Source organism: Mesoplodon bidens (genome assembly GCF_964165515.1).
Source record: "Mesoplodon bidens genome assembly, chromosome: 16".
In the NCBI taxonomy this organism is placed as follows: domain Eukaryota; kingdom Metazoa; phylum Chordata; class Mammalia; order Artiodactyla; family Ziphiidae; genus Mesoplodon; species Mesoplodon bidens.
This window is the reverse complement of record NC_138173.1, coordinates 16760954-16773753: the sequence shown is the minus strand read 5'-3', so window position 1 is coordinate 16773753 and position 12800 is coordinate 16760954. Positions and strand designations below refer to the sequence as shown.

General features: G+C 38.4%; 1 protein-coding gene across 3 annotated transcripts in view; it reads left to right on the top strand.

The window, feature by feature from the left end:
- Positions 1 to 3529: 3529 nt before the first annotated feature.
- Positions 3530 to 12800, top strand: part of EYA1 (EYA transcriptional coactivator and phosphatase 1) — a gene marked incomplete at its 5' end in the record, with an annotated part of 317837 nt that continues 308566 nt past the window's right edge. For all 3 annotated transcript variants that reach the window (XM_081258276.1, XM_081258275.1, XM_081258271.1), the window contains one exon: positions 3530 to 3562. In XM_081258276.1, coding sequence (XP_081114402.1) covers positions 3530 to 3562 — 33 coding nt within the window. The remainder of the gene's footprint in view (positions 3563 to 12800) is intronic.

The following is a 12800-nucleotide window of genomic DNA, read 5'->3' as shown; positions in this document are numbered from 1 at the left end:
TTTTCTCTTTATTAGGGAACTTTCACTTGAGTGGCTAATAGAAAGGTGGCCTTCCATGTGTACAACGCCAACCCACCCCCTACTTCTGGAGGGTACCAAAGAGTTGACTCAGGAGTGAGTAAATAAAGGGTTTGGTCTTTGGAGATAAATGCACAAGTGGGTAATTAACCCAATTCCCTGCTTTGGCATGGTGAGTGCTGGGGATGGGTGTATGGATGGGTAACTGCCACCAGGCTTATGGCATCCAGACTTGTGGGGGTACTTTGGATATCAAGACACCTCCTGCCTGTACTGCCCCACAAATCTCCTGAAACAAATTTCATGTCACCCATCCTTCCATCAGTGCGCACCTCCCCACACCAACGCCGTCCTATACCTAGATCAGCCTCCTTGGACATTCTTCTACTCCTTCTTTTCTAGGAACCACTCCTTGGTTTAAACAAAGTCCCTTTGAAGTTCACCTCTAAGTACTCTATAGGTCTGTATAGTTTTATGAATAGCTACTCCCTATGTGCGTAATGTGTAGGTAGGCAGGTAGTTAGATAGATATGAACCAATTAACCTGTCTTTGCTTGAGCCTGTTTCTTAGGGTATTTGAACCAAATATTGACGACCTAAAATTCGATGAATCATTTTTAAGTTGACTGAATGATAGCACCACCATTTAACTGCCCATCTAATTCTAGCTCAGAGTTTACATGTATTCAAAAATTGTCATGTATCAATAATATTCATTCATTCACTCATTCAAAATATTTAATGAATGCCATATGTGACCAGAACAAGAGAGCAAGGCATGGTCCTAGCCCTCATGGAGCTACAATCTAGTGGGGGGACAGGTAGAGAAATAATTAGATAAGAGCTATAATGGGGGCAGGCTTATTTATAAACCATGAAAGATCAAGTCCAACAAGGGAATTAAGGGTTTACCAGAGCCAGGCTCCTAAATATCAGTAGACCCAGTCATGGCATATATTTCATGGTTTGGATTGACATGTAGAAATCTGGAAACAACTATGCTGATTTAGCAAGCGGGAGGATTTGTAAATAAAGTCCATGGGTCTCTGTGATTTCGTGATTTTTGAGTGGTAGTCTTTCTTAGTGGAGACATCTACCTGAACTAGATGAATGCTGACTGTTTGGCTTCTCAATAATCTCAGTCTTTTCTTTTTAGGCCAGGAAACAATAACAAACATAGTATTTAGTACAGAGTAGTTTCATCTTCAGAAGAAATAAAATTACGAATGAAATACCTTTCATGCTCATGTAACTTGACCATTCTTAATACCTTAAACTGTTCAGTAAGTTCAATATGGAAATATGGAAAAGAAACACATGGGAAATAATCCTGGAATATCAAATATACAGACTTTGATTGAAACATGTTCTCAGGACAGGTATGGAGAGGATGGGAATTTCGGGGAAATCAGAGGGGGCTTTGTCTTGGGCCTGCCCCCTTCTGTGAGGAATGAGACCGGACTTTGTCTCAGCACATATAGGTGCACTGTGGGCGATTTATGTGAAGGCACTTTGTAAACTGTAAAGTGTTTTCCCAATGTAAGGCGGAATTATTATCATTATTTTAAAATGCTACTTTATCGCCTGGAAAAGTTAACGTGCCTCCAGAGAGTAACGGAAGCAATGAAAAAAAAATCTAGTTTCTGTAATATCTCTTCCCTAATTATGCAAGAAATCCTCTAAAAGCAATGCCGGTGGATTTTAAGATTTGGTTCTGAAATTTTGTGCAATTCAAAATAGAGTGGTATATTGTGTTTCCTTGGGTTAGCAGAACTTAAATACATCCATATGATTTTTATTTACTTGTAACCTGAAATTATGACATTGTTTTTTGTTAAAACTACAGAAACACTCTGCTTTAATAGGGATTCTCCAAATTTTAGGAGTTAGTTAGTTATGAGTTTTGTTTTTTGTTTTTTGAAATTAATTAATGAATTTATTTTTGGCTGTGTTGGGTCTTCGTTTCTGTGCGAGGGCTCAGTAGTTGTGGCTCACGGGCCTAGTTGCTCCGCGGCATGTGGGATCTTCCCAGACCAGGGCTCGAACCCGTGTCCCCTGCATTGGCAGGCAGATTCTCAACCACTGTGCCACCAGGGAAGCCCAGTTATGAGTTTTATGTTGTCCAAGAAGCATCACTTTTGTGTTAATGGCGGGTAAGGCATATGTCTTCCAGCATTGATAATTGTGAGCAAAAAATCATAAATGAGAATTACTCTGGCATTTCAAAATTATATACCAAATGAGCCACGCTTGGAATATTTTACCTGATAATTAGCATGTAAATGCATACTTTCATTAAATTATAAATCTAAAATATATAATATCATCCAGTTGAAATCTCCCATTTCACAGATAATAAAACTTAGGCTCAGGGAGCCAAAATTATTTGCCTAAGTTCATTCAACTAGTTAGTGGTGGAGTCAGAACCTGAATTCAGACCTTTTGACTTCCACTGCGGTGCTTTTCCTACCATGCTGACATGCAGAAGTTTAAGTACCTTTAAGAGAAGTGATACTAAAGTTTACACTACTACATGTTCTCTGTTCTCTAATTTTACCTTGAGTGATATTAAGATCGTGTCTATTTTTTTTGGTTAAATTTACATGTCTATTTATCTGTGTTGAAGTTGATGTGAGGTGTGTAGATTAATTTCTTAGTTGCTAAGACCAAGCAAGAAAAGCTGGGAGTTTCTTTTGGTTCCTCATTTGAGCATGAGTATGAAAATTAATTCTGAGAGTTAGGAAATGAGAATGGGCAGCTAGACGGCTATATTGTTATTATTATTTGCAGATAGCTAAACATAGACTATATTTCAAAATACTACATTTATCGTCCATGTCTTGCAGCATGCCCAAACCCCACTCTTCTCGAAGGTGTTGAGTCTCTGAAGGTTCAGAATTGATCAACTGTGAAACTGTGACCTAAAGTAAACTTGCTAAGAAATGGTATAATAATATCCTTGCCCTGAGGGTAAAACACTCAACTCTAGATTTTTCTCTTTTATCCTTGCTCAGACTACAATCATATTTCTTTGTTAGTATTTCCTCTTGGCATTGTGGTACAGCTGACGTTGATAGATAGCATGGAGAAACCGAATTCAAAAAGAAAAAAAAAGGGGGGGGGGTGGCTCTTGGACTGTTGGCTCAAAAATAATGCGCGTAGAAAGCTCTCTATCTGCCCTCTTCATTTTTTTCTTTTCCTTGGGCTGCAGCTGCTGACAGCAGACACACTGAGCTATAATTTGGCCACATTTGGCTCATGTAAATTGTGATAAACAGTGAGCCCATAATATTTATTTTAAAGATTCAATCAGTGAAGGTAAGCATTCTTGACTTGTGTATACATGCTAGTAAATAGAAAGCTACAGACGTAAAGATCAGCTCTTAATTTCATGCCACACAATTAATACGGCGGCTTGATGCTCTGTTCATCACAGGTGCTGGGGTGTTGGAACCCTTTGAAGAAGTGTGTAGCTAATAGCCCATATATAATTCGGAAGAAGAAATCTTCAATGGAAGACCCCCAGGGGATAAATGGACAGTCTGTAAGTAAACAGAATGTCAGTCCTAAGGCAAGAGTTATTACTCTTAAAATCGTAATTACTATTTTTGTTGTAACTTGAGTGTCTGGAAATTCCTCAAAAGCTCTGTACCAATTTTTAATGATTTTTAAAGTTATGAATTAAGTGGTACATTATTTCATCAGCCTAACCTAATTTATATCTTTTTTAAAGGTATCAGTTATCAAAAGTAGAGGTCTAGAGGAAAAAGCCAACCTTTAGTATTACTTAATTATACCAATACGCTTAACAAAATTTTTAGACTTACATTTTCCTTTGCCTCAGGGAAAACATATATTTGTCTCGTGAAACTTGCAATGTCTAAGTTTGGATTGTTTTGTATTTGTTTTGATGTATACGTGTGTGTGTGTGCGTGTGTATCTTTAAAATGTGTGATAAAAAAGCAAAATAAAATAAAATGTGTGGTTGGTGTGGTAGGTTCACAGTTTGATAAACTCTTGAGTGGGCTTTAAATTAAGGAGAACCTGAGGTTTTATTTTGTTTGTTTATCTTGTGAGCACAAGAGAAAGGGTTCAGAAATGTTCCTCAAGTTCGTATCGGGAAGAAAAAAAGTTTCCTTTGGCTCATAAACAAATATTCCCAATAAGAGTTCATCTTATAAATAGCCTTTGTTTCGAACTTAAAAAAGTCAACGGATTTTAATTTTAAAAAAGCCTATTTCAGTACGTTAGAGTTGTTTCCTTGGAAAATTTCCATAGCAATATTTGGGGTGGCACTATGTGACTTTGCCTTTAAAGGTCTCTCATCAGTTATGATGCTTTTTGACCTGTGGTTTTGTAGCTCAGCTTTGTTCACTATAGAATTATTACAAACCAGAAGTGTGATCTTTAGTAATGACATTGTGGTTCCTGTCAATGTGTGTTTTACAAGACCTTCTGGTGGTTGTGTAATAAGCAGTAACTGCTAATGGATTAGGATTTTAATAACAAAGGGTCACGTGCTATCAAGGTGCTTCTGCAGTCATACTGTATGCAGTTACCGAGCGTATTTTATGGCTCTCCTAAATCATCTTGTGAGGTAATTCACATAAAGCATTTCGAGATCATTCCGTATGGTGTAGCTTTCACCCTAAACAGGAAAAGCACCCTTAACACGTTTAAGTTGTTTGTTTGGCCTTTTAAACTTATGTTACGGGCCTGTGATATTCGATGTTGTTATTATAGGAAGAATAGTTTGGGAGTGCCTATAAAATAAGTGAAAAATAAATGTGCAAATAACTTACTATTTTCTGCCCCTTGTATGTAACTTTGCTCCCTACCTTCACGCAAGTGGCAGCGTTGGCGAATCACTAACAGATTTAACAATCTCTGCCAATAAATGCTGCAGATAATATTTCTTTTGAGGTTTTAATATTCTGCCGGTTCTCATTTAAAACTTAAGAAATTAACTAAGATTTGAGACAAATAAAAAACACAGGTAAGGAATATAATGATGAAAATTTTTGTACCTGTCCCAACAAAATGGTGTTTATTGGGCCATCTCATTCCATATCATTTGGAGGTGTTTTGATACGTGAAGAGTGAAGCAGTTTTACTCTTGAAAGATACTTGGCTGCCTCAGAAGTAGAGAGCTAGGGAGTGATGTTTCTCAAGGGCAAACAGTGTGTGGCATTGGAGAAGCCGTTTCCGGGCATCTTGGCCCCTGCCTACTCAACCACGAAGGGCAAGCAGTCTTTTCAGAGGTCCCTATGTGTTGGGCCCCAGGTGGGCTCCTCTGGGCTCACTTTCTTTGGCTCTCAGGTTTCCCCTTTTCTTAGGAAGGTGCGGAAACAGGCTTAAGATGGGAAGAGGGCCTAGAACTTAGCTGAAAGCAATAAGGTAACTCAAGAAACTGAAGGAGTTTTTAAATTTTATTTTTTTTATTGAAGTATAGTTGATTTACAATGTTCTGTTAATTTCTGCTGTACAGCAGAGTGACTCAGTTATACGCATATATGCACTCTTTTTTATATTCTTTTCCATTATGGTTTATCCCAGGATATTGAATACAGTTCCCTGTGCTATACAGTAGGATCTTGTTGTTTATCCATTCTATATGTAGCAGTTAGCCCCAAACTCCCAATCCATTCCTCCCCCACCTCCACTCCCCCTTGGCAACCACAAGTCTGTTCTCTATGTCTGTAAATCTGTTTCTGTTTCGTAGATAGGTTCATTTGTGTCATATTTTAAATTCCACATATAAGTAATATCATATGGTATTTGTTTTTCTCTTTCTGACTTACTTCACTTAGTGTGATAATCTCTAGGTCCAGCCACGTTGCTGCAAGTGGCATTATTTCATTCTTTTTTTATGGCTGAGTAGTATTTCATTGTATATATGTACCCCATCTCCTTTATCCATTCATCTGTCAATGGACATTTAGGTTGTTTCCACGTATTGGCTACTGTAAATAGTGCTGCTATGAACTTTGGGGTGCATGTATCTTTTCGAATTAGAGTTTTTGTCTTTTCCAGATATCTGCCCAGGAGTGGGATCACTGGATCATATGGTAGCTCTATTTTTAGTTTTCTGTTTTCCATAGTGGCTGTACCAACTTATATTCCCACCAGCAATGTAGGAGGGTTCTCTTTTCTCCACACCCTCTCCAGCATTTATTGTTTGTAGATTTTTTAATGATGGCCATTCTGACCAGTGTGAGGTGGTACTGCATTGTAGTTTTGATGTACATTTTTCTAATAATTAGCAATGTTGAGCATCTTTTCATGTGCCTATTGGCCATCTGTATGTCGTCTTTGAAGAAATGTCTAGTTAGGTCTTCTGCCCATTTTTCAGTTAGGTTGTCTGGTTTTTTTTGTTGTTGTTGAAGGAAACTAAAGGATTAAAAGGAGACTGGGTACCAGAAATTCTTGTACTTCCCAAAGTGACTTGCACTGTCCCTTGCTTGCCACATTCATCTTTCAAAGTTTTGCTTTAAAAAGTCAATATATTCAGAGTAAACACAAGAGTATACTGTACCCCCAATATTCCTAGGATGTAGCCTCCTGACCATAGTGGCACTTTGGAAATACATCTTTCATGTGACCAGAGACCAGGGGCAGAGGTGAAGTAGCTTCTCATTTTGATCCTAAAGAGGTACAGTCCTGGGCAAAACATTTAAATCAGAAATTCCACCTTTCTTATTCTGGAATTTTCTGCTTGTGTGTTTTCCACATCTAGAAAGAAGTAGCTCATGAGATTTTGTAGGTTTTGTCAACTCTTCAACTTGCCTCATGAGGACAAAAAGGAGAGGAGGACATTTGTGGGGCTTTACATCATTTTGGTGATAATTCTAGCCACTCCAGTATCCCCTCTTGAGGAATCCCATTTGGATAAGCATGGCCCCATTCTCTCTCCGTAGGTCCATGGTCGGCCTCTCCGAGGTAGACACCTCTGAAACACAGACATCAAAGGGCCAGGCTATAGCTGTATCTTTCAGTTTCTTTAGTTTATGAGGATTTCTACAGGGAAATTATGTCAAGATAAGAAAAGCATTTACTAACTCTTTTTAAAAAAGTGAATTAAAAAATAAATCACTATCTTTTCCTTAGAAGCTGTGAGCTCTGCAGTTACCTAAACCTTGTGTCTGATTTAGATGGAATCCTGGTATCATAAAAACTACGTTTTAGATATGGAATCCGAAGACTGGGTTTTAATTTTTAATAATTGTATGATCTGGGGTAGATTTCCAAGCATCAGTCTCTTCAACTAGAAAACAGAGATGATAATATTTACCTTCTCTTATTTAAAATTATAATTTTGTAGGTCAAGTGGGGTCATGTATTTAAAAGTTCTTTGATAACTGAAAAGTACAATACACCTCTCATGCACTTTTATTGTAAATATCGCTAAAAAAGTGTGGTCATGGATAAAAAGTTATCTGGCTGCCTTCAAGTCCACAATAAAAAATTTTGAATGCAACCATTATACCAGTGCCAGGTATTATAAACACCAATACTACATATGTTTGTTTATGTTGTTAGCTGTCGAGGGAATCAGGTCTCCTGAGACTCTAAAGGAGCTTTTTATTATAAATGGTAGATGGTTAATTTACTTTTATTACAAAAATTTCAGATGGTGATATTTTAGAGCTTTTTGGAATAACTATATCTTTGGCCTCCATTGTATTCTCATAACTGCATCTTCTTTAGATTACGGTAAATCTGAAATGCTAACAGCAGTTTTTGCTGAGATGCCGGGTTTTGCAAGAAAACCATGAACTAAAAGATGTATGTACCTTATTTCTATGTTTGGACATTCTAAAAAGGCAAAGTGACTTTTAACCAAAATGGTAAAGTTAAATATATATTTTATGAACAGAGAGAAGAACACTATTAAGCAGAGATTTCTAAAAGTAGTATATATATATGTGTGTGTATATATATATATATATATATATATATGTACATTACATCTGTATAAGTCACATTAACTGGGAAATTATAAATTAGGTCAAGATTACATTTATTCAGCTTTATCATGAGTGAGATATTTTATGTAAGTGAAATTTTTAGATAAATTAAAAAATATACAATTCAGTAGTTTTCAGTTTCCTTTTTAAAATCATGAGCGTCTTATTGGAAGCCTGTATTAGTTCCATCAGGCTGCTGTAACAAAGTACAATAAACTGGGTGGCTTAAAACAACAGAAATTTATTGTCTCACAGTTCCAGAGGCTAGAAGTCCAAAATCAAGGTGTTGGCAGGGCTTCCTCTGAAAGCTGTTGAGGAATTCTTCCTTGCTGCTTCTTAACTTCCAGACCTCTATAACAATCCTTGGCATTCCTTGGCTTGCAGCTCCTGTGCTTTGATCTCTGCCATGTTGTCACATGGCATTCTCCCCCTTACCTCTGCCTCTCGTCCTCTTCTTGTAAGGACATTAGTTATATTGGTTTAAGGACCAACCTAATGACCTCATCTTAACTTGATAGCATCTGCAGAGACCCTTTTCCCAAATAAGGTCACATTCACAGATACCAAGGATTAGGACTTCAACCTGTCTTTTTCGGCGGGGGCGGGGTGGATACAATTCAACCCATAACAAAGCCCAAGAAGAATGTGAGGCTTCAGACCTTATCTGTTCGCCTACCCATCCCACTTCCCTCCACCTTAGCACCTTGAATAACTCTAGTTTATTTGGTTGCAAGTAGTGGAATTCCCATGAGCTGGCTTAAGCAAAGAAAAGAAAAGTCTTAAGAAAGACTTAAACAAAAGGAAAGTCTTAAGAAAGGAAATTCAAGCAATTTTCTTTCTAGTTTTCTCTGCACATGTTTTTCAGTCCTCTTTTTCTTTGTAGACTGGCTTTTGTACTCCCCTTGTGTAGCGTTGGCTGTCTGCTGACCATGGTTTACATGTTACTGAACCATCCACCATGCAGAAAGAAAGACTCTGCTTGGTGTTGCATGAGTCATGATTCTGCGGCTGATGCCCAGAGAAGGAACTGAGCAGACCACCCAGTAGGTGCCCACCATGAACCTTCAAGAAACCCCCAGTTTGTACTCAGGGAGGCACTGGTTTGAAACCACAGTTTTAGTCCTATCACACGTCTTACAGATTTAGCCTTTGATGTACCATCACCTACATGCTAATCATTTTGATGGAAATATCTACTGGTGGAGATATATATATACATACATACATACATACATATATATATAAAAGTCTTTCCTGATGACCTAAGTTCTTTGTTACAACTGTCAGTTATAAGTTGGATCCCTAGTAAGTTAGTTTCTCTTCTCTCACTTGATCTAACAGAAGCAATGCTTGGCATTTTCAGCCCCAGGCAGTAAAGCCTAGAACTGGGGCTAAACTGGCTATGATGGGTGCACAGCAAATAGATGCTAACTTGAAAATGGAAGGCAGTTGGACATAGTGAAGAAAACCTTGACTTGGAATCAGAATACCGAGTTTTGAGCCACAGCTTCCTGACTAAGTCACCTTGGGAAAGTTATTTTAACTTCTAAGCCTCAATTTTGTTTTTATAATTACAGATAATTAGATCTATATTGCTGGGTCTCTGTGACGAAGAAATAAGATATCATATGCCAAAGCACTTTGTAAACTATAAAGCAATATATACGGCCACTAGTAGCAAGCCCTTTGGGGCATCTTTTTGGAAAGGGCAGGACACTTTGTGTCAGACATGTCTGCTTCGGTCTTTGCCCTGCACTTGGGCAAGGTTTTAAACCTCTCTCAGCCTCAGTTCCTCCTCATTTGTAAAGAAGGGATAAGAGTACCTTCCTATAGGTTTAGAAATAGCATATGAAAGACAGCTAGTGAATAAGAACACAGTTTTTGGAGCCTGACTCCCTGGGTTCAGATTTGAGCTATGATACTCACTGGCTGTGTGATGTCAGGCACGTCTGTGTGCCTCCCTGGGGCCATTTTCCTTGTCTGTAGACGGGGATGATGGTAATGACTTAGGTCACAGGGTGGCTGAGAAGACTGAATGAGGTTATATGTGTGAGAGTACTTAGAATGGTGCCTGACATACAGGAAATGCTGTCTTAGCATTTGTTGATGTTACTAATATTATCTCCACCATGCCAGGCACACAAATAGTAAGTGCTTTAAAAATGCTCATTGTTATTTAATTAAAATGGATTTGACCAGGGGGATGAGATACTATTTCTTAACTGAATTGTAATGGACCCACATTCACAGGGTTAAGGTGAGATGATGTCTTGGGATGTCAGACCACGCTGGAAGGAATAAGACAGTACTTCCCTTTGCACGGGCAGGGCTGGTTTGGGCCCATTAAAAGAGCTCAGGTTGGAATGCGATCTGAGAGTTTAGAAGAGACTGGCTGTTAAAGTTCAAATTCGGTACCAGGCTGTATTACCAGTTGGGTATTTTAGGTGAAGAATAAAACCTAGACAGGAAAATTGCTCCAGAGTCAGGACGGTGACTTGTTTATATTTCTAGGCCAAACACAATGTCAGGCCCTTTACGTGCACTCTGTAAACGTTTGTTTATCTGAGGTGACCGGCATCTTGTGTCCTGGGATAGCTCACTTGGTCCCTATGCATCAAACAAATAGAGTGTGACAAGGATGAAAATTGCTTGTGGCTGATGCTGGAAAAAAAGGAGAAAGGGGCTCTAACCATTTAGACTCACTGCCTCTGACCTTCCTCTGACCTGCACTCTTAAACAGGCAGGGGGCTGAGAGCTCAGTGACCATGGTGCTTGGAACCGGATGTCTGAGCAGAGCAGTTAGCAATGATGGCATTTGCATCTCTCTTTCTGAGGAAAAGGCACAGACGTTGGGATCTCTGGGTTTTTTTTTTTTTTTTTTTTTTTTTTTGGAAGTAGGAAGGGCAACTTAAATACTTAAAAGAAAAATAAAACCACTTTCTGGTCTAGAGCTGTGATGTTGAAAAGTTACCTAAAGTGTGAGCTAGAATAAGAAATCTATTTCTTTTTTAAGAAATTGAAGTCTAGTTGATTTACAATATTGTGTTAGTTTCAGGTGTACAGCACAAGTGATTCAGTTATACATTTTATGTATATATCTATTTGTTTCTTTCAAGTCTATTCCATTATAGGTTATAACAGGATATTGAATATAGTCCCCTGTGTTATACAGTAAATCCTTGTTGTTTACTTTATATATAGTAGTGTGCATCTGTTAATTCCCTACTCCCAATTTATCCCTCCCTGCCTCCCCTTTGGTGACCGTAAGTTTGTTTTCTAAGTCTGTGAGTCTGTTTCTGTTTCGTAAATGAGTTCATTTGTACTATTTTTTAGATTCCACATATAAGTGATATCATATAATATTTGTCTTTCTCTGAGAAAGCCATTTCACTGTAGTGAAAATACAATAAACTTTTTCTCTAAAGGATCAGATAGTAGATATTTTGGGCTTTACAGGCTAGAAGATCTCTATGGCATGTGTTGTGGTGAGCCCCAGGGCGATATTAATGCCTGCAGATAACTGGAGGATCCCCGCCTTTGTTCTCATTAGCACTTGCAGGTCAGTCTACCATTGCACTCCCACCTCCGTCAAGGTTTCTCATTTTATTTCTATCAGGCTTGATCCATCATCCTGGATTTGACTTATTTCTGCCCTTTGAGCCTCATTTTCTTCATTTATAAAATGAAGAACCGAGGAGAAGTTCTCTTCTAGTTCTAACAAAGTGTGAGTCCATTCATGTTCCTATGGTACTGGATAATCAAAGTTAATAAAGTTTATGTATCACAAAATAAATACGTGCTTGTTGCCAAGGGATGGGCAGGAGGACCCATCAGGACACGGAGCAACTTTGCAAACCCAACAAGTGCTCAGTTTGATGATCCAATACCACAGTTCCAGGATTGCATTTGAACCCTCATATGACGCATCTTGACATTTCTAAGGTCTCCTGATCATTTCTTTTGCAATCTCCTTCATCCCTCAGTCAATGAATATTTTATTTGTAGAGCCCATAGGATATTTTTATATTGGCACTGATGTTGTGATAAGGGTTCTTTGATGTCCACATTTCTTCTGTACATATATAATTTTGTTTATATGTCATATCAACTATGTTTCTATGATTAATTTAAAAAGGTGCTTGGAATACATAAAGAAGCACTCCTACATTTTTGTATCACCTTCCTGAATGTGTTTGTAGTGATCTAAAAATATGTTTACAGTACTCCTCCCTTTAAGACATGGAGTCTCTTGATGATGAACTCCTTGAGATGAATCCCTCCCCTTGGGTATGGTCTGGACTTAGTCACTTACTTCTAATAAGTAGAAACGAGAGCAGAAGTGGTGTGCCACTGTAGGTACTAAGTCATGAAAGCCACTGTGGCTTCCTCCTTGCTCTTTCTTGGATCACTCACTCTGGGGGGAAGCCAGCTACCATGTTGTGAGGACATTCAAGCAGCCTGTGGAGAGGCCTGTGTGCCAGGCTCTGAAGCCTTCTTCTTCCTCTCTCCATGTGAGGGAGTCTTCTTGGAGGTGAATCCTCCAGCCTCAGTCCGGCCTTCCGAAGAAGCAGCCCCAGCAGACAGCTAAGGTACATCCTCATGAGAGCCCTGATATCCAGTAACATTTAGATAAACTGCTTCCAGATTTCTGACTCTCAGAAATTGTGTGAGATAATCAATACATGTTATTTTGAGATGCTAAGTTTTGGGGTAATTTTGTTACACAGCTGTAGATAACTAATACAGTGATCTCATCAACCTATTTTTGCATTAAAATTATCTCTACTCAGTATTTATATAGACATTATATAAATA